We start from the raw sequence: 22,578 nt of genomic DNA on the forward strand, positions 1-22,578 counted from the left end.
CAATTGGATTCGTTTAAATTGAGTTATATGTGAATCAATTATTTTCAAAACTAGCAAAATTACAAAATTGAAGACATAAACGTTAAAAATTGTTCAAAATTCATCGTATGCCATGACGAAGCAATGAATATTGTTGGCCATGTCATTTTTCATATTTCGATCAAATTTCACATGATTCTAAAGACATGCCGTATTACGTCTATTAATGTTTTAACATTTATCTTGTTTTTCCTAAATTTCAAAAATTCTATAGCAAGCATGTATCCGATATGCATCAAATTCTCAAGTTAAGAATTGTATTTGCCGTGTATATCAATTGATGAGAGAGAGAGAGACGTGCGATATACGTAAGTTCTAGAGAGAGAGAGAGAGAGATTGGAGACATATTTGCATGGGGAGTGTTTCTTACCATATCCGGAAGTTGGGCAGAAACATAAGAGAAATATTTGTGTAATGATAGGGTAGGGATGCATGTGTGAATAGCTAAGAAACAAATAAAGAGTTGAATGAATCAATATAAAACGTGGCCGATAATACTCTTTTGACTATTTTGTATCTATCTATATCTCTATAGGTTTGTATGTGCACTTGTCCCTCTTTAACACCCCTACCTCTTTTCTACAAAAACCAATCTCTACCATCTATTTCTTTCTCTTCTTTTATCATCGTAATCCACCTCACTTTCCTTTCACATGGATTCTCTCTCTCTCTCTCTAATTATATGTTTGTATGTGCACTTGTCCCTCTTTGACACCCTAACCTGACTTTTCAACTAGAGCAAATCATTACCAATCATTCCTTTCCATTCTATTTAAGCTAATCCACCACACTCTCATTGACAATCCCCAACTCAGCAATTCTCTCTCTGTCTCTCAAATTAATTAGAAAAACTGTCATTTGTTGTTGATTATCTTGAGCTTTGTTCTAAAAGAGAGAGAGAACTGAAGAATCATCTTTGCACTTCTCTCTCCTATATTGGTTGTGAGCTTATCTTTGCTTCGCTTCTCACACCAATTTGTATCTGTGAGAGAGCTTTCTCTTTCTTTGGGTTTCTCTTTTGCAGCTCTTATTCTTGATACATTTATATAACTACATGAGAGGGTAATTTTTGGGAAAAATTGGGCCGAGCTGCGAGTTGGGCTTTGAGGCCCAAAACGCGAAGGACTAAGTAAAAAGGCTGCAATGTTACTCCAGCCCAGGAGAAGTGTAGTTACTCCGGCTCAAGAAGGGATAGTTGCTTTGGCCCAAGGAAGAGTGAAGCTACTCCGGTCCGGAGGCAACTTGGAGTTAGGCCGGTCTCAGAGTTAGTCCGGTCACAGTATGTTCTGGGTAGGCTGGTTTCAGAATTAGTCCGGTGGCAGTTTGAAGTAAGTCCGACCTTGCATTTAGTCCGGTCGTGACATACTATGGTTAGGTCGGTCAGAGCTTGCTACTTGGAAGTTTGATCTAAACACACCAAGGTTGAACAGGGGCAGCCGAGGTAAGAAGTTAGAGGAGAAGACCGAGCTAAGGACAGTTCGGCCCTTTGTGGCTCGGCATAGCCAGTTTTACTTCGGTCATGTAATAGTTCGGCCAAAGTGAAAACCATCCCACTTGGTTTAAGCAGTGGGGGAGGGTGTAAAAGGATAAGCATTATCCTTAGGAGTATGAATCCTAGGAGGACTCTGCATGGAGAAATACAAGTCCTACCAGGATTGTGCCACGGGAAACTTATAAAAGCCCATAAACATCACCTTGGAGGAGGTAATTGAACACAATTCATTCTGAGAACTTAGAGCTTTGTCTATTTGTCAAGTTTTCTGACTTAGGCATCGGAGAGGTTTCCGGCACACACCCGCCGGCTAGCTTACGTTTGTGTTTTCAGGTGATAAAGTGACGTCGTACGGAGGAGCGTGGACTTGGTCAACAGGATTATACGAGGAGAATTATTTCCTCCCCGTACAATTGGCGCCGTCTGTGGGAAGAACAGACAAGAACAAAAACCTCTTGACTAAGCTTCTCCTTTCTCTCAAATCAATGGCACACATTGAAGAACTACCGCAGTCCGCCGTCGACGGACTAACTCCAGACGGGGGCGCAAGGCGTGAAGGATTACCCTCTGTCCCTCCTATGGCAGATCTGGAGCCCCAACAACATAACTCCAGGAGGAGTGGCAGGGGAAGGCGGAATAGCAGCCCTCGTCACTCTCAAAGTCCTAACAGGCAAAGGAGGAGGATTGATCCTCAAGCCCTGGAAGATCGCGTAAAGGAACAAGATGAACTAATTCGGAAGATGGCGGCAGACATGGAAGCATTAAAACGCCAGATGAAGACTAAAGATGTGGCGACAGGAGAGGGGCGCAAGCACAAGACGCCCCCTCGCCACTCAGAGAATCGTAGTAGGAATACTACACCCTCCCAAGGAGAGAGCAGAAGCCTCAGGACAGGCGACACTCACTCCTTATCTTCAAGGACTCGTCACTCCAGGTCTGAGAGGACGAGATCCGAAAGATCATACACTGAAGGAAGCACGTATTGGCCTTCACATTCACACCAAACCAGATCTAGACAAACGGAGCTGCCCAGGTCATCCGACTTACGAACCGTACTCGAAGAAAAAGCACGATGCAAGGAGGACGCCAGGGCAAGGGATCCACACCGAGTTTCGGCCTTACAACGGTTGGCTCCTCGGACGCATGGAAGCGTCGAGGTTGGAATGCCAATACCGCGACCGGCCTACGAACCAACGGACAAGGCATTGGCAAGACTACAGACTTCGCCGTTTGTCCCAGCGATCGAAAACGCGCCCCTGCCATCAGGCTTCCTTCAGCCGAAATTCAATACATATGTGTAGACACCCCATTTTTGACCGATCTTGAGACTCAGACGTCACCAGTTGAGCACTTGGTGATATTGCATAATGTGCTCGTTCAGAAGTTTCAGAGTCTTGGCTGCGAGCCCCGTCTCCGGATTTTCGAACCCTCTTCTGTGCCTTGTCTCGGTTTGCGAACCAGACTCGGTTTTCTCTGTTTCTTTTCCTGAGGGAAGGGAGAGGTCCCGTAGACTATCTCTCAGTGCCCGTGGGCTACATTTGGTGGCCGTAGGCCATTTTTCCCATTTCGGAGCCCGGTTTCCGGTTTTCGGAGCCGTCAGGCCGTGTGCCTCGGTTCGGGACCGCCTAACCACCTCCGTTTGCTCTGATTTTTGGCATACATCTTATTTTCTCCCTTTTGAGGGACACTGGGGTCTGAGAAACCCACTTCGTGGCCGAACGCCACTTTCGGTGTTTAACGGGCAGTTTCCGGGGCCCCGAACTGCGTGTCTTGGCCCCCGAACATTCGTTTTGCATCGGTTTTCGTTCATTTTTGGCAGGTACCTCTGTTTTATCACCAGGAAGGTCACTGAAGGGTGGGAGGCCAGCAATTGTTGCAACAACCAGTTATCTCTCCTCCGGAGCCTCCCGACGCCCGTTTTTCGCACTTCCGGGCTAATGTTGAATACCCTAGGGTTAGTGTTGCCAACTTTCAACCACATATATGTGATCTACACACCTGGGAGGCTCCTAAAAACCCATGGCCGACCACTAATTTTTCTTTCCATTTTTGCCCCTCCTCTTTAACTGCAATGTTGAACACCTTGGGCCCATTTTCTCGAACTTTCAACCACATATTTGTGATGTACACACATGGGAGGCCACTAAAAAGTGGTGGCCGGCCATTAATGTTGATTGACCCTTTTGAACCCCTCTTTCCGAGCCAATGTTGAACCCCTTGGACCCATTTTCTTGGACTTTGAACCACATGGTTGTGATGAGGAGACCTAGGGGAACATCACCATGTGGTGGCCGGCCACCAAATTTGATTGAACCTTTTGACCCCTAGCCGGCCGGCTAGGGGAGGTGGCCGGCCAGCCACCTGCAGCAAAAGCAAAGGGCCGGCCTTGATCCTTGTGCCAGGGACTTTACAGCTGTGCAGCTCTTTCCCCCGGAAAATATCCCAATCCGGGGGATATTTTGGAGGGGAATTTTGCCCTCCATTTTGCCCCACCTTTACACCATCTTCTTGTCCATATAACCAGCTGCCATTGTTGGTTTGAGGGGTTAGAAAATTTGATCTTAAGAACTCCATAGCCAACTCCATCTTGATCTTCTTCAATTCTTCAAAAACCCTAAGTCCATTAACCTCCATTCCTTCTATACCACCAAACTCTACCACCACTATCTCATTTCCAGCAGCTAGGAAGGGTTCTTGAAGGCCAAAGGAGCAGTAAATCCATCCAAGAAGCAACCAAAGTCTAGATCTTCAAGGGTAAGTTCCACTTTGATCCTTTTGACCCTTTCCTTTGATCTATTTCTAAGCCTCATTTATTTTTGGTTTCAAGCTTCGGTCCTAACTGAAAAGGACCATATTTTGAGCTCATCATCACTTCTCATCAAGGGCTCAACCCTGTTTGAGCCCTCCATAATACACTTGCTTCTTTGACCATCTTGTATGTCATAATTTTGCATGCTATTTTTGACCCATGAGTAATTTATTTTCGAGCATGTGGTAAACTGATTTAGGGCTTATTTTGAGCCCCTATTCAACATTGGAGAAGGGCTCAACATTGTTTGGTGTTTCCATATGTCACTTGTAGTTATATCCCCTATTTGGCCCCTTTTTTGCATAAATTAGTAGCCCTCTTTGTTTCTGTTTTTGGACCTTGGTCCGAACTGAAAGTGGTCTTATTTTGGCCTATACTTCATGTTTCATTCACACTTTTTTTCTGTTTGGTGATTATTTTATACACTTCATGTTTTAGCACCTTTTGAGCCTTATTTTGCATCATATTTTTAGCATGTTTGTATACTGATTTTGAGGCTGCCATATGCTGTAAATGTTCATATTTTTGGTCCATCTTCAGTGTTGTAGAAGGAATTTTTTCAATTTGGGTTTAGCTTATACCACTTGCTTCATTACCCCTATCTTGGCCCCTATTCTTGTATGCTATTTTTGCCATACCTATATTTGCTGTTTGGCCATGTTTATAACTGGAAAAGTGCTTATTTTGGGACTGTCTAGCTTCTGTCTTTGTATTGCATGTCCATGTTGTGCATGTTTAGTATGGCTATAGGCCATTTCGGATGCCTAATGTTGCATTTCGGGACATTTCCTTGCATTTCATGTCATTTCGCTTCATTTCGGGACTGTTTTCCCTCATATTTTGTTGCTGAAATTCCATTAGTATGCTTGCATATCATTTCCATGTCATTTCATATCATTTTATCATTGCCTCGGTTTGCGTGCCCGTGTGCACGCATTTCGAGGCACTTCATTTTCTGCCATCGACATCCGATGTGAGTGTGGCTGAGGCTCACTCATGTTAGCATAAGTCCATTTGTCATTTTCCATGTCATTTGCATTGCGTATGCATTGCCTCGGTTTGCGTGCCCGTGTGCACGTATTTCGAGGCACTTCATTTTCTGCCATCGGCATCTTATGTGAGTGTGGCTGAGGCTCACTCATGTTAGTATAAGTCCATTTGTCATTTTCCATGTCATTTGCATTGCGTATGCATTGCCTCGGTTTGCGTGCCCGTGTGCACGCATTTCGAGGCACTTCATTTTCTGCCATCGGCATCTTATGTGAGTGTGGCTGAGGCTCTCTCATGTTAGTATAAGTCCATTTGTCATTTTCCATGTCATTTGCATTACGTATGCATTGCCTCGGTTTGCGTGCCCGTGTGCATGTACTTCGAGGCATCTCATTTTCATTGTATCTGTCATCGCCTCGGTTTGCGTGCCCGTGTGCACGTACTTCGAGGCATCTCATTTTCATTGTATCTGTCATCGCCTCGGTTTGCGTGCCCGTGTGCACGTATTTCGAGGCATCTCATTTTCATTGTATCTGTCATCGCCTCGGTTTGCGTGCCCGTGTGCACGTATTTCGAGGCATCTCATTTTCATTGTATCTGTCATCGCCTCGGTTTGCGTGCCCGTGTGCACGTACTTCGAGGCATCTCATTTTCATTGTATCTGTCATCGCCTCGGTTTGCGTGCCCGTGTGCACGTATTTCGAGGCATCTCATTTTCATTGCATCTGTCATCGCCTCGGTTTGCGTGCCGTGTGCACGTACTTCGAGGCATCTCATTTTCATTGTATCTGCCATCGCCTCGGTTTGCGTGCCCGTGTGCACGTACTTCGAGGCATCTCATTTTCCTTGTATCTGTCATCGCCTCGGTTTGCGTGCCTGTGTGCACGTACTTCGAGGCATCTCATTTTCATCATTCTGTCATCGCCTCGGTTTGCGTGCCCGTGTGCACGTACTTCGAGGCATCTCATTTTTATTTTCATTATATCTGTCATCGCCTCGGTTTGCGTGCCCACGCGCACGTACTTCGAGGCGTCTCATTTTCATTACATTCCGTCATTTTCTCGGTTTGCGTGCCCGAGTGCACGCATTTCGAGGCATCTCTTTTTCATGGCATTGAGTATGTTAGGATTGTATCTTAGTTGCATTTCACGCATATCATGCATATTGCATCGTGTCCGGAATATGAGTTAGTCCGGGCACGGGAATCGAGGTACATTTCGTACTCCGAGTGACGGAATGTGTCTCAATTCCCCAGTCACCGACACTCCGGATTATCCATGATGGAGTTAGGTTTTAGTTGTAGTTTCATGTGCATTTATCCTATATTGAGTTGCGCATTTCGGCTCCTCGGCCATCATGCCTCGGTATGCGTGATTGGTGGCACGAGGATCGAGACATGCATATATTTGTGCAAATACATTGCTATGCCCCTTTCCTGCTCTCTGTTGCAGCAAAACGCAGAATCAGCAACTTTTCGAGGCTTGGCACGCATTTCAAGAAACAGGTGTAAACAGAGGCTAATTGGGGCATTCCGGTGGATTTCCGCGCAAGACGATCCGGACATGCATCATCCATCAGAAGCAAGGCAGTCCCTGGCCTGCACGCCAGTTTTATTTGCTTTCTTAGTTAATTCTTTAATTAATTAGAATTTTGTAATATTTTTGGACTGTAATATTCTTTTATTTGGGGACTGTAATATTTGGACTGTATTATTTATTTGGACCCTCCGAGTGAGGGCACAACTGTAATAAGTGTGGGTGAGTGTGATGTATGTCTTCCAACCCCACGTCTTTCTCCCTTTTATTTATCCGCTTTTGATGGTTAGATTAGGGCATATTTCAATTAGCATAAAGTATGACAGCATGTTTGCATCATTCATCTGTATTGCATGCATCGGGCTCGGCGCATCATACTAACTGCATTGTACTTTCAATTCCAAATTGAATACATGGTAGTTATAACATTTCATATGCCATCTTAGAATAGCCGAGCCTGCTATAGTTGCATTTTGCATGTGTTGCATTAGGCATTTCTGTATAGTTAGGATCATGCATGATTTCTAATGAATTCCTATTTTGGCTTGGAGTACTCGGTGAGTTTTATGCTTTAGCATCCTTGCATGTGTGTGAGTGAACGCCATGATAGCATGCTTACCATGAGGCTATGTGCTTATCTGATATATCTGCCTGAATGCCTGTGGGTGAAGGTTGGGTTATCTGAATTGGAATAAATCATCAAATGTTTTAAAGCCTACCTGCGGGTAGCAAACCATTTTCAAAAAAACGAACATGAAATGTTTTGTTCCAATTCAGGCGATCCAGTCTATACTTGTATGCTGTGAGCATCACATAGTAATCTAGGCTAATAACCGGAATAAGAACTCACAATGTTTTCAAAAATTGATATCATGGTTAGTAGAGGCCGGTCTATGACCGGGCGAGCGGGGGTGCTCACGAAGTGACCTTCCCCAATCGTACCCAAGTTCCCGAGCCGAGGCAACTTTGGTGATGACGGACACGTGGCCTGTTGGCACCGAGTCAGGGTTTCCTAAATTTCCCAAAATAAAATATTTAGGTGGCGACTCTGTATCTGGCAAAGCAGTCCATGTTTGGCACTTCTTTCAAAAATCAGTTTTCCTAAAACGATTTGCCGGATTTGGACTCTTTGGTTCAGATTTAGAACCGTGACTACGAAAAGTCGAGTCCGAGCTGTAGCGAGGTCCCCCCGCGGGCTTGTTACAATATGAAGGGAAGACGGACCCGTATTCACACCTGAGCCACTTTCGCCAAGTCATGGCTATGTACAGGCGAAACGAGGCCTTAATGTGCATACTCTTCCCGTCAAGTCTTGGCGACCTAGGCTTGACTTGGTTCGAAAAGCTCCCAGAGGGCAGCATAGCCTCCTGGGCCCAATTGGCAGAAGCGTTCGTAACAAGGTTTTGAACAAACACTAAAACACCGGTGGAGATAGACCAGTTACTCTCCATCGACATGGGTGAAAAAGAGACCCTCAAATCTTACAACAGTCGCTACTGGGAGACATTCAACCAGATTGGAGACTGCCCCACCAATCTAGCCATTGCGCAATATAAAAGAGGCCTACCAGTAGGGAACAGACTAAGGGATTCGATTACTATGATGCCACCCCTCACCATGGAGGCCCTGATGGAAAGAGTGCATCAGCACATCAGGGTAGAAGAGGATGGCGCACGTGCAAAAGCAAAATCTAGTGCAACCACGGTACCAGAAAAGAAGGCCTCAGCAAAGGTCAATACAGTAGATAGGCAGAACAAAAACGGGCGTGGCAGACGAGATAACGGAGAAGACCCAGACAAAAGATGGTTGAGAATCCGCACTGCTATAACAACGGTGTTCAAAAAACCAATATATCGGATTCTGAGCGAAATAAAAGACAAGCCTTTTGTCAAGTGGCCAGCCAAGCTAGGGGAAGGTCAGAAAAATTACGATGACAGATCACGGTGCACCTTCCACAAAGAAAAGGGGCACCAAACTGAGAATTGCACGCCACTGAGACAGCACTTGGAAGAATTGGTGGCAGCAGGCCACTTGGACGAATACATTGAAGGAGGGACGCAACCAGCCCCCCAAGATCATAATAATCATCCCAACAGAATGCCAATTGACGCCCCACCACAAGGCATCATCAATGTAATACATGGAGTCTTTGAACCTGAGCATGTATGCGAGCTCAGGGGATCGATAAAGAAGGCTGAGCACTTTAGGGAAATGTTAAATGCCCAACCTGCCGCCAAGAAGGGGAAGACAGAGGCAACAAATGTCATGTCCTTTTCAGATAAGGACTTGGATCGAATATACTGTCCTCACAATGATGCACTGGTCGTCACTCTCCGAGTCAAGGATTTTGACGTCAAGCGGATCCTGATTGACCAGGGTAGTTCATGTGAGATCATGTACTACGACACATTCAAACAACTGAAGCTGCAAGACAAAGACTTGGCACCTACAGTTTCTCCCCTGATTGATTCAACTCCATGCCAGAGTGGCCTGTCGGCAAAATAATCTTCCAGTCAGAGCAGGGAGTGTAACAAAACAAGTGGAGTTCTGGGTATTGAAGGTCCCCTCCACATACAACATCATCTTGGGCAGAACATGGCTGCATGCCATGCGTTCAGTAGCGTCATCTTACCATCAGGTAATGCGGTTCCCCAACGACACCGGCATAATTGAAGAAGTCTATGGCGATCAGATCATGTCAAAACAATGCTTCGCCACAGCGAATGGAAGCCGAGCTGCCAAAGGATACGTTCATTCGGTGGAAGAACCAGAAAGTAATGAACTATTCGCGGACGTTGGCAAAGAGGCTGATCAGAAAGCGGTAGAGGACTTGGTGGAGGTAAAAATAGATGAGAAGAACCCGGATAAGTTCTTCTTGCTTGGCTCATCGTTGTCCAGTACTGAAAGATTAGAGGTCTTGGAATTCTTGACCTCTAATATCGAAGTGTTTGCCTGGACGCCCTACGACATGCCAGGTATTGACCCAAACTTCATCAGTCACCAACTCAATGTCCACCCATCCGCCAGACCAGTCATCCAACGCACACGCAGATCGGCACTCCACCACGCCGAAATAGTGGCAGAAGAGGTAGGCAACCTACTGGAGGCAGGAGCAATAAGAGAAGTGCACTACCCAAGATGGATCTCCAACACAGTTGTAGTGCCAAAAAAGAATGGTAAATGGGGTGTCTGCTTCAACTACAAAACAGTCAACAAGGCGTGCCCGAAAGATAGCTTTCCTCTACCAAGGATAGATCAACTGGTGGACTTAACGGCAGGGCATAACCGACTTAGCTTTCTGGATGCATACAGAGGCTACCACCAGATCGCCATGCACGAACCAGACCAGGAGGTCACATCCTTCACAACACCAAGGGGGTTATATTGCTACAAGGTCATGCCCTTTGGCCTAAAGAACGCAGGGGCGACATTCCAAAGGATGGTCACCAAGATGTTTGAACCATTGTTAGGCAGAACAATGGAGGCTTACATCGACGACGTGGTGGTCAAAAGCAAGGATGAGAATGACCATCTTAAAGATCTAGGCGAGATGTTCCAGATCCTGAAGAAACACAAGTTGCGCCTCAATGCGTCCAAATGTGCATTCGGAGTTGGATCTGGCAAATTCTTGGGCTTCCTGGTGACCAACCGAGGTATAGAAGCAGACCCCACTCAGATCAAAGCAATCCAGGAGTTGGAGAGACCAAACTCAGTCAAAGAAGTACAGCATCTCACTGGTATGGCGGCTGCACTCAACCGGTTCATAAGCAGGTCGTCAGACAGACTACGACCATTCTTCCAAGCTTTAAAAGCCAAGTTTGAGTGGGATGAAGAATGCGACCGAGCTCTGGAAAGCTTGAAGGAGTACATGTCTTCCCCACCACTACTTGTTACACCAGTACCTGGTGAAGAACTCTTTTTGTACCTGGCAGTCTCTCAGCACGCAGTCAGCGCAGTGTTGGTTCGTGCAGAAGGAATACAACACCTGCCCATCTTTTATGTCAGCAAGACATTGTTGGGAGCCGAAACAAGGTACTTGCCCTTGGAGAAACTAGCATTAGCATTAATGATGGCATCCAGAAAATTGGCGCACTACTTTCACGCCCACACCATAGTCATCCTCACAGCCTTTCCACTAAAAGCTCTGTTCGAAAGGGCAAACTTTAGTGGGCGAATTTTGAAGTGGGCAGTAGAGTTGGGACAATTCGACATCAGGTTCCAACCCAAGACCGCAATAAAAGCCCAATCTTTGGCAGATTTCGTCGCAGAGTTTACTCCTGGAAGTCATCATATCTGCCCAGTCGACCTAACTGACACAACCGAACTAGGGACGGAAGTTGACGCCGGAATAGCGCAACCCCTAGTAGAAGGTAGTCAATCAAGCACCAAGGCAGACCATACTAAGGACAACAAGGCAGAGACAAACAAAGGCTCACCAGCAGTTCAAACAGAGGACGAAGGGCAGACAGCCAACATGGACCTTGAAGAAAACACCATTCTTGACCTCACGACATCATCTGATCCTTCCACTTGCTGGAAACTATTCGTTGGAGAGATGTGGAAGCTCTTTGTGGATGGAGCATCCAACCGACATGGTGCAGGGCTTGGCATAGTCCTCATCTCTCCAGACGGCCTGGTTATAGAGCAAGCAATCAACCTTGGCTTCCCAGCATCCAACAACGAAGCGGAGTATGAGGCGCTTCTCGCAGGACTCAAGTCAGCACACTTCATGAAGGCAACCGAACTAATGGTATACAGTGACTCTCTGCTGGTGGTAAACCAAATTTCTGGCGAATACGAAGCAAAGGACGACAGAATGGCCAAGTACCAAGAGTTAGTCAGAACAGAGATCAAGAAGTTTGATGTAGTAAGGATAGAACAAATTGGCAGAGAGGAAAACTGCCGAGCGGACGAACTAGCAGGCCTGGCCTCAATGGCAGACACATCAATCCCTCATCCATTACTCATCGACTTCTTACCAAGACCAAGTATAGAAGACCCAGAAGCAGAAGAAGTATGTTGCGCAGAATTAGGCCCTTCTTGGATGGATCCCATCATCCTGTTCCTGAAAGACGGCATCCTACCAGAAGAGGAAAAAGAAGCCAACAAAATAAGGGCAAAGTCGCAGCGATTTTGGCTATCTCCATCTTTGGCATTATACAAGAAGTCGTTCTCTGGGCCTTACCTCAAGTGCGTTCATCCCAGCAAAGTAGAAGCATTCCTGTTCGAAATACACGAAGGGGTGTGTGGAAGTCATCAAGGGGGAAGGTCGCTCGCTTACAGGGCTATTTCGCAAGGATATTGGTGGCCATATATGCAAGCAGACTCAGAGAAATATGTGAAGAAGTGTGAAAAATGCCAGAAATTCGCACACCAAATACATCAACCAGCAAGAGAACTCCTACCCTTAACTAGCCCATGGCCTTTCGCAATGTGGGGCTTGGACATAGTAGGACCACTTCCAACAGCACCCGGCGGCAGAAAATTCTTTCTCGCAGCAACAGACTACTTCACAAAGTGGGTGGAAGCAGAAGCATTGGCGTCAATCAAAGAAAAAGATGTGAAGAAGTTTGTTTGGCAAAATATCATCACTCGGTTTGGCATACCAAAAGCACTAATCTCAGACAATGGTACTCAGTTCGACGGTAGAATCTTCAGAAGCTTTTGTGAAGAGTACAAGATAGAGTTCTACAATTCCACACCGGCATATCCTCAAGCAAATGGGCAAGCTGAAGCATCAAATAAAGTCGTCTTGGATGGACTAAAGAAAAGGCTAGAGAAAGCAAAAGGCAAGTGGGCAGATGAACTTCCTCACGTCTTATGGGCTTACCGCACCATGCCCCGGCGATCAACTGGAGAAACACCATTCTCCTTAGCCTATGGAATGGAAGCAGTGATCCCACTAGAAGTTGACCTCCCCACAATTCGAAGCGAAAATTTTGATCCAAACTTAAATGGAGAAGCCATAGCCTTAGAACTCGGCCTTGCAGAAGAAAGAAGAGAAAGAGCACTAGTCCACATCGCCTCATACCAACAAGAGTTAATCAGAAAATACAGCAAAAAGGTTCATCCACGACAATTCAAGATTGGGGATTGGGTACTACGCAAAGTAATGGGAAACACCTTAATCCCAGGAGACGGCAAGTTAGGCCCAAATTGGGAAGGTCCTTATAAGGTGGTTGGGTTAGCAGGCAAAGGGGCATACCACCTAGAAGACAAGGATGGCAAGGCAATCCCTAGGCCATGGAATACGGCCAATCTCAAGTTATTTTACTTTTAGCTTTTCTTTTTCAAACATATGTAATTTTCTCTTCCTTCAATAAAATGAGAAATTCTTTTTAGCACAAGTTGTTCCTTATAAAAGTTAGCTTTAGTAAAGATTAGGCGCATTGCAAGCATTTTATTCTAAGTTAGCCGGAAAAACTAACTTAGGGGTTGGCTGGAATAAACCAACACCCTTCCTAAGCCCAGGATAAGGATCCAGGCTGCAGGACATTTGGTCGGAATAACCAAATACTATAAGTTAGCTGGAAAAACTAACTTCGATGGTTGGCTGGAATAAACCAACTCTTGTTATTCTTCAGCCGAAGTAAGTGCATGGCTGAAGAGTGGTTGGCTGGAATAAACCAACACTTGTTACTCTTCAGCCGAAGTAAGTGTATGGCTGAAGAGTGGTTGGCTGGAATAAACCAACACTTGTTACTCTTCAGCCAAAGTAAGTGCATGGCTGAAGAGTGGTTGGCTGGAATAAACCAACACTTGTTACTCTTCAGCCGAAGTAAGTGTATGGCTGAAGAGTGGTTGGCTGGAATAAACCAACACTTGTTACTCTTCAGCCAAAGTAAGTGCAAGGCTGAAGAATGGTTGGCTGGAATAAACCAACACTTGTTACTCTTCAGCCGAAGTAAGTGTATGGCTGAAGAGTGGTTGGCTGGAATAAACCAACTCTTGTTACTCTTCAGCCAAAGTAAGGGTAAGGCTGAAGAGTGGTTGGCTGGAATAAACCAACTCTTGTTACTCTTCAGCCGAAGTAAGTACAAGGCTGAAGAGTGGTTGGCTGGAATAAACCAACTCTTGTTACTCTTCAGCCGAAGTAAGTGCATGGCTGAAGAGTGGTTGGCTGGAATAAACCAACACTTGGTACTCCTCAGCCGAAGTAAGCATATTGGCTAAAGAGTGGTTGGCTAGTAAGCATATTTTAACCAGCCAAAACCGTAATAACAGTTGAAGTAATTAGAAGACATTACAAAGCACAGGCATACATATCACAACCGGAATAAGAGTTGAAGCAAATTTTTCATTCACTAAAAAGTCATTACAGAAGGGCACAACCCGGTTACAAAGACAAGGTAACAAAAAATAGAGAAAAAAGTACAAAGTCAAGAAAAAAGATCTTCGATCTCGGCGTCGAAGGCAGCATCGGCGTCAACCCGAAGACCGGTTTCGGGCGCAAGGACGTTTTCAGAAGGAAGAATGGTTTCGGCCGGAGCCACGGTTTCACTTGGTTGATCAATAGTTAGATCTTCCACCATGGGCTCCGACCGAACTACCTGATCTGCATTCACAACCGAAGTATCCTCAGGGGCAGAGTCTTCATCAGAGTCTTCATCGTCTGAGCCCTCAAGGAAGTGCTGTTGCATGGCTTTGGCATATTCCATCAGGGAGTTCGGTATAAAGTAGGCTGGAGGGTTGAAAACCTCGGTCTGAGGATCATGACCGAGCTTCTCAACGGCTCCCCTCCAGCCGCACTTAAAGAACAGCTCCTTGGCAGCATTGCATTGTTGGGCATAAGCATCCTCTGCCCTCTTGAAGCCTTGTTTGTCAGCTTCCTTTACCTTCTCCTTTATTTCAGCATCCTTCTTTCTTTCGAGCTTCACCAGCTCGCGCAGGTATTTGTCCTTAAGAGCTATGGCAGTCTTCTGCCTTTCTGCCTCAGCCGAACTAACTAGTCCGGTCAGCCTGCTGTTCTCAGCTTGAAGCTCGGCCATTTGCTTCTTGATTTCTTCTACTTCGGCCAACTTCACTTCGGCTTCTGCAACAGCATCCCTTGCAGTTTTTCTGAGTTCCAGCACCTTCTTGTGAGTATTGTAGTTTTTTTGAATTGCCTGGCAAAAAAACGAGGACTTCCCATGAGCCGAGATAAAAGTTAACAAAATTAGACAGAAAAATGGACAGAGCGGCATACCAGGATCATGGACTTCGTTGCAGACCGAATGGACTTTAATTCGGTGTTTAGCTGCTTTCTGTGGTGCTCCATATCCTTGGAGAGGCACACTCCCTTAGCTAGATTAAAGGCCAACTCGTGATCTTTTTCGGCAACAACCGATTCAGCATCCTCGACATCTCGGTTTTTAAAAGTCAATTTTGGTACCCAAGTGGTGGTAGTTCGGTCGGTAGGTTCCGGTTGGGGGCTCGGTGGCAAGATTGGTGGAGTAACAGTCTCATCTTCATCAACCAAACTTGGTTCGGACTCGCTGGTTCGGGCGCGCTTGGTTCGGCGCGATGAAGACGGTTGTTGAGAGGGGAGGGCCACAACGGCAGGCTGCGTTTGGCTTGGTGACGGTACTTCGGCCCTGCTTGTTTCGGTCAGAAGCGCCCTTACTCTGCTCTTCTTGGCCATTTCCTCTTCGGCAGTTAAAGGAATTAATCTTATTTGCGGCAAGTTTGGGTCCGGCTCTGGGGCTTCTTCAAGAAGAAAGTCAGTTACTCTTGCTTTTCGGCGACCGCTGTACCGGTAGGTCGGCTCAAAGTTCAGAAGCTTAGCCCAACTTCTTTCTTTAATCCGTAGCGCGGCTCGCAAAATTGCAAGGTTTGGATAACTATATAAGGAATGAATATGGGCGAAATCTGCGAAAAAAAGAGAAGTGTTAGTTCGGTCAATAGACTAAAAAACCGAGATAACATACAAGAAAGAAGACCGAAGTTAAATTACCAGGTTCTCCCTTCTTCCAATTTATAGGTCGGCCAGGAATTTGGGCTTGAAAATCCTCAAAATTCCCAGAGACCCAGAAGAAGTCATCATCATTAAGGTCTTTGTCCGGTGTGTACTTAACTATCTTCTCTCGGCGGCGGCGGATCCTAAGGTAATAGACCCACCCAGCATCTTTCGAGCCGATGGAATATTTCGGCAAGGCCAAGGTTTAAACCGGTTTGGTGGTTTAGTGCGGTTATTCCCATAATAATACGGTATGTATTGGTGGACAGTTGGGTGGGGCATAACCTAGTCTGCCTAAGGAACTCACAGATCAATGGTTGGACAGGAAACCGTAGTCCGGTTTCTATTATGGATTGAAGAGTAAAAGGGACGAAACCTTCATTTTCCCACGGAATAACATCTTTTTTGGCCAACGTCAGATGGACGTCATCTGGAATTTGGTAGTCCTTCCTAAATTCGGCCATGCCACCTGGGGTCTCAACTAGATACCTATACTTACCCATCTGATGTATAATTTACTTATAAGTTATATCGGTGCAAAAATCGTGCTCAGTAGCTCGGTTGAGCGCACACAGGAGTGCCTGGGTAACCTAAGTCTGCAAAGTAAAAAAACAGAGGGGGGTTAAAGCACTGATCAACGGACCGTGCTACAATTTAAAAGCAAGGTATAAAAGCCCTACTTCGACCTCAAAAAACTGGTTCTATCTCGGTTCATCAAAAGGTTGGGTAGCTCGGTTTGAGCAGTTTGCTCGGTAGACCGGTTTAACGTCTAGGGGCAGCTTTCTGAGTTCGGTCTAAAAAACTAAGAAAGCTGGTTTAGCCCCAAGGTCTAAATCGGTTGCAGTATGAATAGAGTTACTTCGGTTAAGCCTCTAGGGGCGGCTTTCTGAGATCGGTTTAGGAACCAAGAAAGCCGGCTTGGCCCCAAAAGCTTAGTTCAGTTGACAACCGAGGTTACTAGTTTGCTATATTCAAAACTCGGTGATCTTACTTCGGCTAAAGTGAGTCAGACTCTGGTAACCCTTTGAAACTTTCAAGCTCTAGTTCGGCTATTGACTACAGAGATCTACGTATTTGGGGCAAACAGGATCCTAGTTCGGTTGCTATGTGATTTTGGATCTAAGACTGGTTTTTCTACATAACAGTTCATACACGTACAAGTTCTACGGTTTTTTTCATGAAAATACAGAAGCAAACCAGAAATGGACAAAATGTTTGCAAAAAGCACACGAAACAAGATATACAGATGCATAAAACAAATGTGAAAGCAAAAATACATGAAGGGAAAGTGGATTTGCTTACCAGGTTAAAGAAGAAGAGACTGAAGTTGAAAATCTGTTGCAGTAAAAAGAAGAACACGAACAGCAAGAGAGCGGAGAGAGAAGATGAAGAAATGGCAAAAGTGAAAAGACCTAGCCTTAGGGATGGGTTTTGCCCAAAATTTGGGCGGGACTGTTCAAAATTCGCGAAGTACGAAAGACGGCGTGACAGCCGTCCTCAGCCTATCAGAATCTGCCACGTGTCATTGGAAGGGGAAGCGTTACAGTCGCTGTGATTGAAGAGACGTTTTGACCGGACATAGTGAAGCCCGAAGTAAAATTAGCTCGGTTGGAGAGCCCGAGGGTTTTTCGCTCGGCTGGAGAGGCTAAAGGGTTTTTAACTCGGCTAGAAAGGCTTAATAAACTCTAGCTCGGCCAGTAGACTGGTAATCCCAATCATGTTGCGCAGATGGAATTAAGGGGCAATTGAGAGGGTAATTTTTGGGAAAAATTGGGCCGAGCTGCGAGTTGGGCTTTGAGGCCCAAAACGCGAAGGACTAAGTAAAAAGGCTGCAATGTTACTCCAGCCCAGGAGAAGTGTAGTTACTCCAGCTCAAGAAGGGATAGTTGCTTTGGCCCAAGGAAGAGTGAAGCTACTCCGGTCCGGAGGCAACTTGGAGTTAGGCCGGTCTCAGAGTTAGTCCGGTCACAGTATGTTCTGGGTAGGCTGGTTTCAGAATTAGTCCGGTGGCAGTTTGAAGTAAGTCCGACCTTGCATTTAGTCCGGTCGTGACATACTATGGTTAGGTCGGTCAGAGCTTGCTACTTGGAAGTTTGATCTAAACACACCAAGGTTGAACAGGGGCAGCCGAGGTAAGAAGTTAGAGGAGAAGACCGAGCTAAGGACAGTTCGGCTCTTTGTGGCTCGGTATAGCCAGTTTTACTTCGGTCATGTAATAGTTCGGCCAAAGTGAAAACCATCCCACTTGGTTTAAGCAGTGGGGGAGGGTGTAAAAGGATAAGCATTATCCTTAGGAGTATGAATCCTAGGAGGACTCTGCATGGAGAAATACAAGTCCTACCAGGATTGTGCCACGGGAAACTTATAAAAGCCCATAAACATCACCTTGGAGGAGGTAATTGAACACAATTCATTCTGAGAACTTAGAGCTTTGTCTATTTGTCAAGTTTTCTGACTTAGGCATCGGAGAGGTTTCCGGCACACACCCGCCGGCTAGCTTACGTTTGTGTTTTCAGGTGATAAAGCGACGTCGTACGGAGGAGCGTGGACTTGGTCAACAGGATTATACGAGGAGAATTATTTCCTCCCCGTACACTACATTTGCACATGTAAGCTCTCTCTCACTTTCTTTTCCTTGAATCTCTATTTCAATCACATTCTGTATGATAAATCTCAAGACATACTTCATTTTGAAGGTGGTTGTTAGGTCTTCAATAAGATATTGGCTTGTTATTAGGAAGAAATGGTTGGAATCATCATGCTATTCATCTAAATATAGGCATTTGATTGATTTATTCATCATTACAGCTCCTAATATTAACTAAGTTTTCGTCAATCTTACAAAATTCTTTAAAATATCATGGAAACTATTTTCATATATATGATCACAACCTATCAAATTAATTTGAAAAATTATTCACAAATATCATTTTTATATCATGGAATTGACGAGAAAAGGGGTTTGTAACCAACTCAGGATTTATACAAAAAATTTTGGCGTTGTTGAATGAAAAGTTTACAACCCTAATTTCGAAATTTAAAATCCCAAATCTGAATCCCTAATTTCAAAATTTAAAATCCCAAATCTGAATCCCTAATTTCGAAATTTAAAATCCCAAATCTGAAACCCTAATTTCAAAATTTAAAATCCCAAATCTGAAACCCTAATTTCAAAATTTAAAATCCCAAATCTAAAATGAAATCCCTCATTTATGCGATACAAACCTGAAGTGGGTGTTTGATGAAGGTGTTCCGCCGGTGGTGTGCTTCCTCTTCGTCGCCGGTCTTGTTCGGCTGAGAGAGGGAGAAGAAGATGGGTTGGATCAAACACGGCCTCTTCGTCGTCGGTCTTGTTCGGCTGAGAGAGGGAGAAGAAGATGGGTTGGATCAAACACGGCCTCTTCGTCGTCGGTCTTGTTCGGCTGAGAGAGAGAGAAGAAAATGGTTTGGATCAAACACGGCTTTCGTAAGGGAGAAGAAGGAATGAAATGGCTTTTCTAAAACCGGTTTTTATTAAAAATATTTTTGGTCAAAAAACGACTTTTGTAAAACCGTTTTTTTAAAAAAATTTTTTCTCAAAAACGACTTTTCTAAAACCGTTTTTTATTAAAAAAAAATTTTGGTCATAAAATATTTATTTAAAAAAAATTAATGCAAAAACAGTTTTTCTAAAACCGGTTTTTATTAAAAAAAATTTTTGACCAAAAAATATTTATGTTGAAAATATAAATTAAAAAAAAATTAATTGGAAAACGGTTTTACGAAAACCGTTTTTAATTAATTCAAAATAATTAAAATCTTAATCAAAAATGACTTTAAAAAAGTCGGTTTCTATTTTCAAATTTTATTATTATTTTAATCGATAAATACGATTTTGTGAAAATCGATTTTTAAAAAACGACATTAGAAAAATCGTTTTTACCTTACTTTAAAAATAAAGAAAAAAAGACACCCTAAAATGGGATAAAATGTTCAAAATGACACAAAGAGGGAAATTGGCCCAGTTTTCATCCCTACTTAAAAATATGACAAAACCCTAAAACCTAGTCGGCTGTGGTGATGACATATTTTAAAGACGGCTCTTTTAGAACCAAAAACCCTAGCTGCGCGCATTGCATTATCTTCGTCTTCATCTTGTGAGCTGTAGAGAGAGACGACGCACGAAGCCACAATGGGGATACCTGCATTCTATCGTTGGCTGGTCGATAAATACCCACTTGCTGTCGCCGACGTCATCGAAGAAGCTCCGATCATCGTCAATGGCGTTTCAATGCCCCTAGATTCAAGTCGACCAAACCCTAATGACATTGAATTCGACAATCTTTACCTTGATATGAATGGAATCATCCATCCCTGTTTCCACCCTGAAGGCCTCGTATTGATTCTTCTACTCATGAATTTCATTCTTTTCTAGTTTTACATATAAATGTATATTTATAGTTTATTTCTTAACCGTATGTATGTATGTATGTATGTATGGATTTTGTACAGCCTGCTCCGAAGACGTATGAGGAGGTATTCGAGGCAGTGTTCAAGTACATAGATCGAGTTTTCTCGATCGTTAGACCTCGAAAACTTCTTTATATGGCAATTGGTGAGTGGACTAGTTTGGTAGAGGAACCATTATTGAAAACAAAAGTTGTGTATATATATATATATATATATTTTCCCCTTTCCCTTTTTCAAGAGTTTGTACTCTGTTATGTTTTATTCATTGAAATATAGAATTATATTTGTGCTCTATTCTGCTCTGAGAGTCCATTTGGTTGCAATGAAATATTTGGATTAGAATAGAAAATGGAATTTTGAATCTTTCTGTTTTGCTGAAGGCATTCAATTGAACTAAACAGATTGCTTCTATTGAGCTCAATTGAGAAGATGTTTTAGCCAAAATTTAAAAAAAAAAAAAAAATGTTTCAATCCTTTTTACGTGTTTTCAACAAAAATCTTCCTGAAAAGTCAATTTGAGTTTCCCATCTTTTTTGTTTTTCTCTTGTTTAATTCCCATTTGAAGTAGTTGTTCTGCAATACTTTTTATTTCATCTTGTGTTTCCCCTTTAACTGATGGGAGTGATTTTCATTGCAACAATGTGCATTGAAGGAACTTGCTTTTGCGGTAAACCAGCTCTGAAAATTTCAGGAAAAATACATCCTGAAGTATCACCAAAAGTTTTTTATGTTCTCCTGGTGTATAGGGCTCTACACAGAATCAAGTGGAGAAAAGTATATAGCCAAACAGAGTAGCTGGATTAAGGCTTTGTTGAGTTGGCTTTTTTTTTCTGCTGATGGATGTTTCCAAACTTTGAGAAGTGGGCCATCTAATGTGTGCACAATTTTTTAGAAAATCTTTTCACATTTGGTCATGCATGGATCTTCAAATGTAGAGTTTTTCTGATCATTTATCATGCCTCAAATAGAGATTTGTATTGTTCATGCATTCACTTTGTACTATACTGAGACTTTGCCTTTATTCGGTTGCCAAGGAGTCAAAGATACTATGGGAGTAGATGAGACTAAAATTCTTCTTCTTTTATTTTTATTTTTTAAAAATAAGTAAAAGTGAAAAAAGAGAGTTCCCTTGACCTAAGCCATATATTGAAATACGAGCAGTTCATAAGAAGCTTTTGTTTCTTCATGCTAAACCCTAAAAATTTATGAGATTTGAGGTTTTGATGTCTTTTCCTTATTGCTATATATTGCAACAGGACAGAGCATTCAGGCTCCTGACTGATTGCAAAACTATTCTGCAACCTAGTGACCTAGTTAGGAATTGACTTTCTCTTGAACTAGAAACATGGAACATCATCTTACTTGTAGGGCTTGGATGCCTAGAGACATCCTTGGAAATGTCTTATTTTTGGGAATATTGCATGACTTACTGCTTGTTCTGATTGTTAGTGTCATTGTCATTGTGCACAGATGGTGTTGCACCACGTGCTAAGATGAATCAACAACGAGCAAGACGTTTCAGAGCTGCTAAGGATGCAGCTGATGAAGTAAGTTTTATGGCTTCCATAACCTTAATAAATTTACGTGATAAGTAATTAAGTGATCTTCTTGATTTTTGTTAGTTTTATACTCTTGTTACTAGTACCCTCTTCCAAAAGGAAAAAAAAACTGAAATTTTGACTATTATCAGGCCTCTAGAACAGAGGGGCTGAGTGGAGTTCATGGAGCAGAAGGGGAAGACTTGGCTCTTTTGGAGCAAACTAAAAAGCTGGATTCAAATGTTATTACACCTGGAACTGAATTCATGTCATTACTGTCATCAGCTCTTCAATATTATGTACACTTGAGGATGAATATGGATCCTGGGTGGAGGGGAGTCAAGGTAAACTTGAAGTTTTGGGGTAGTTGGGTCTGTCTCCTTTTCTTTTAATTTTTTTCTCCTTGTTATCTGACTGTGAGGGTTGTGTCCTCTCAGCATGTTCTCAAATAGATTTTTTTTTTTTACTTTGTTTTGTTGCTGATTAAAAAAAAAAGAAAGTAAAAATTCAAGTTTTGAGGTTCAAGGCAGAACATTCTTTCTGTTAAGATCGACAAAGAATTAGTTTCTTTTCCTGTTAAAATGATCTGAATTTGCTGGGGATCTTTCAGGTAATTCTCTCTGATGCCAATGTGCCTGGTGAGGGGGAGCATAAGATAATGTCTTACATCCGCTTACAAAGAAATCTTCCAGGATTTGATCCAAACACGAGGCATTGTTTGTATGGATTGGTATTTGCCTTATTTTTTATTTTTTTATTTCTTTTTCCTTATAAGCGAATTCAACTGCAGA

The 22,578-nt window shown here is 43.6% G+C and overlaps 2 protein-coding genes across 2 annotated transcripts in view; one reads left to right on the plus strand and one right to left on the minus strand.

Moving 5' to 3' along the window:
• LOC114310599 (serine/threonine-protein phosphatase 7 long form homolog) overlaps positions 1-19,167 on the minus strand; it is a 30,011-nt gene extending 10,844 nt beyond the window's left edge. Inside the window, exon 1 of the mRNA XM_082914867.1 lies at positions 19,026-19,167. The gene's annotated coding sequence lies outside the window, so the exon portion shown is untranslated. The remainder of the gene's footprint in view (positions 1-19,025) is intronic.
• Positions 19,168-19,800: 633 nt separating this feature from the next.
• The window catches only part of LOC114290536 (5'-3' exoribonuclease 4), a 29,107-nt gene continuing 26,329 nt past the window's right edge, over positions 19,801-22,578 (plus strand). The window contains exons 1-5 of the mRNA XM_082885557.1: positions 19,801-20,175; positions 20,292-20,394; positions 21,720-21,796; positions 21,940-22,131; positions 22,398-22,517. Of these exons, the coding sequence (XP_082741683.1) occupies positions 19,972-20,175; positions 20,292-20,394; positions 21,720-21,796; positions 21,940-22,131; positions 22,398-22,517 (696 nt within the window). The 5' untranslated portion in view covers positions 19,801-19,971. The remainder of the gene's footprint in view (positions 20,176-20,291; positions 20,395-21,719; positions 21,797-21,939; positions 22,132-22,397; positions 22,518-22,578) is intronic.

This window comes from Camellia sinensis, chromosome 1 (genome assembly GCF_055761805.1).
Source record: "Camellia sinensis isolate YWXY chromosome 1, ASM5576180v1, whole genome shotgun sequence".
Lineage (NCBI taxonomy): Eukaryota > Viridiplantae > Streptophyta > Magnoliopsida > Ericales > Theaceae > Camellia > Camellia sinensis.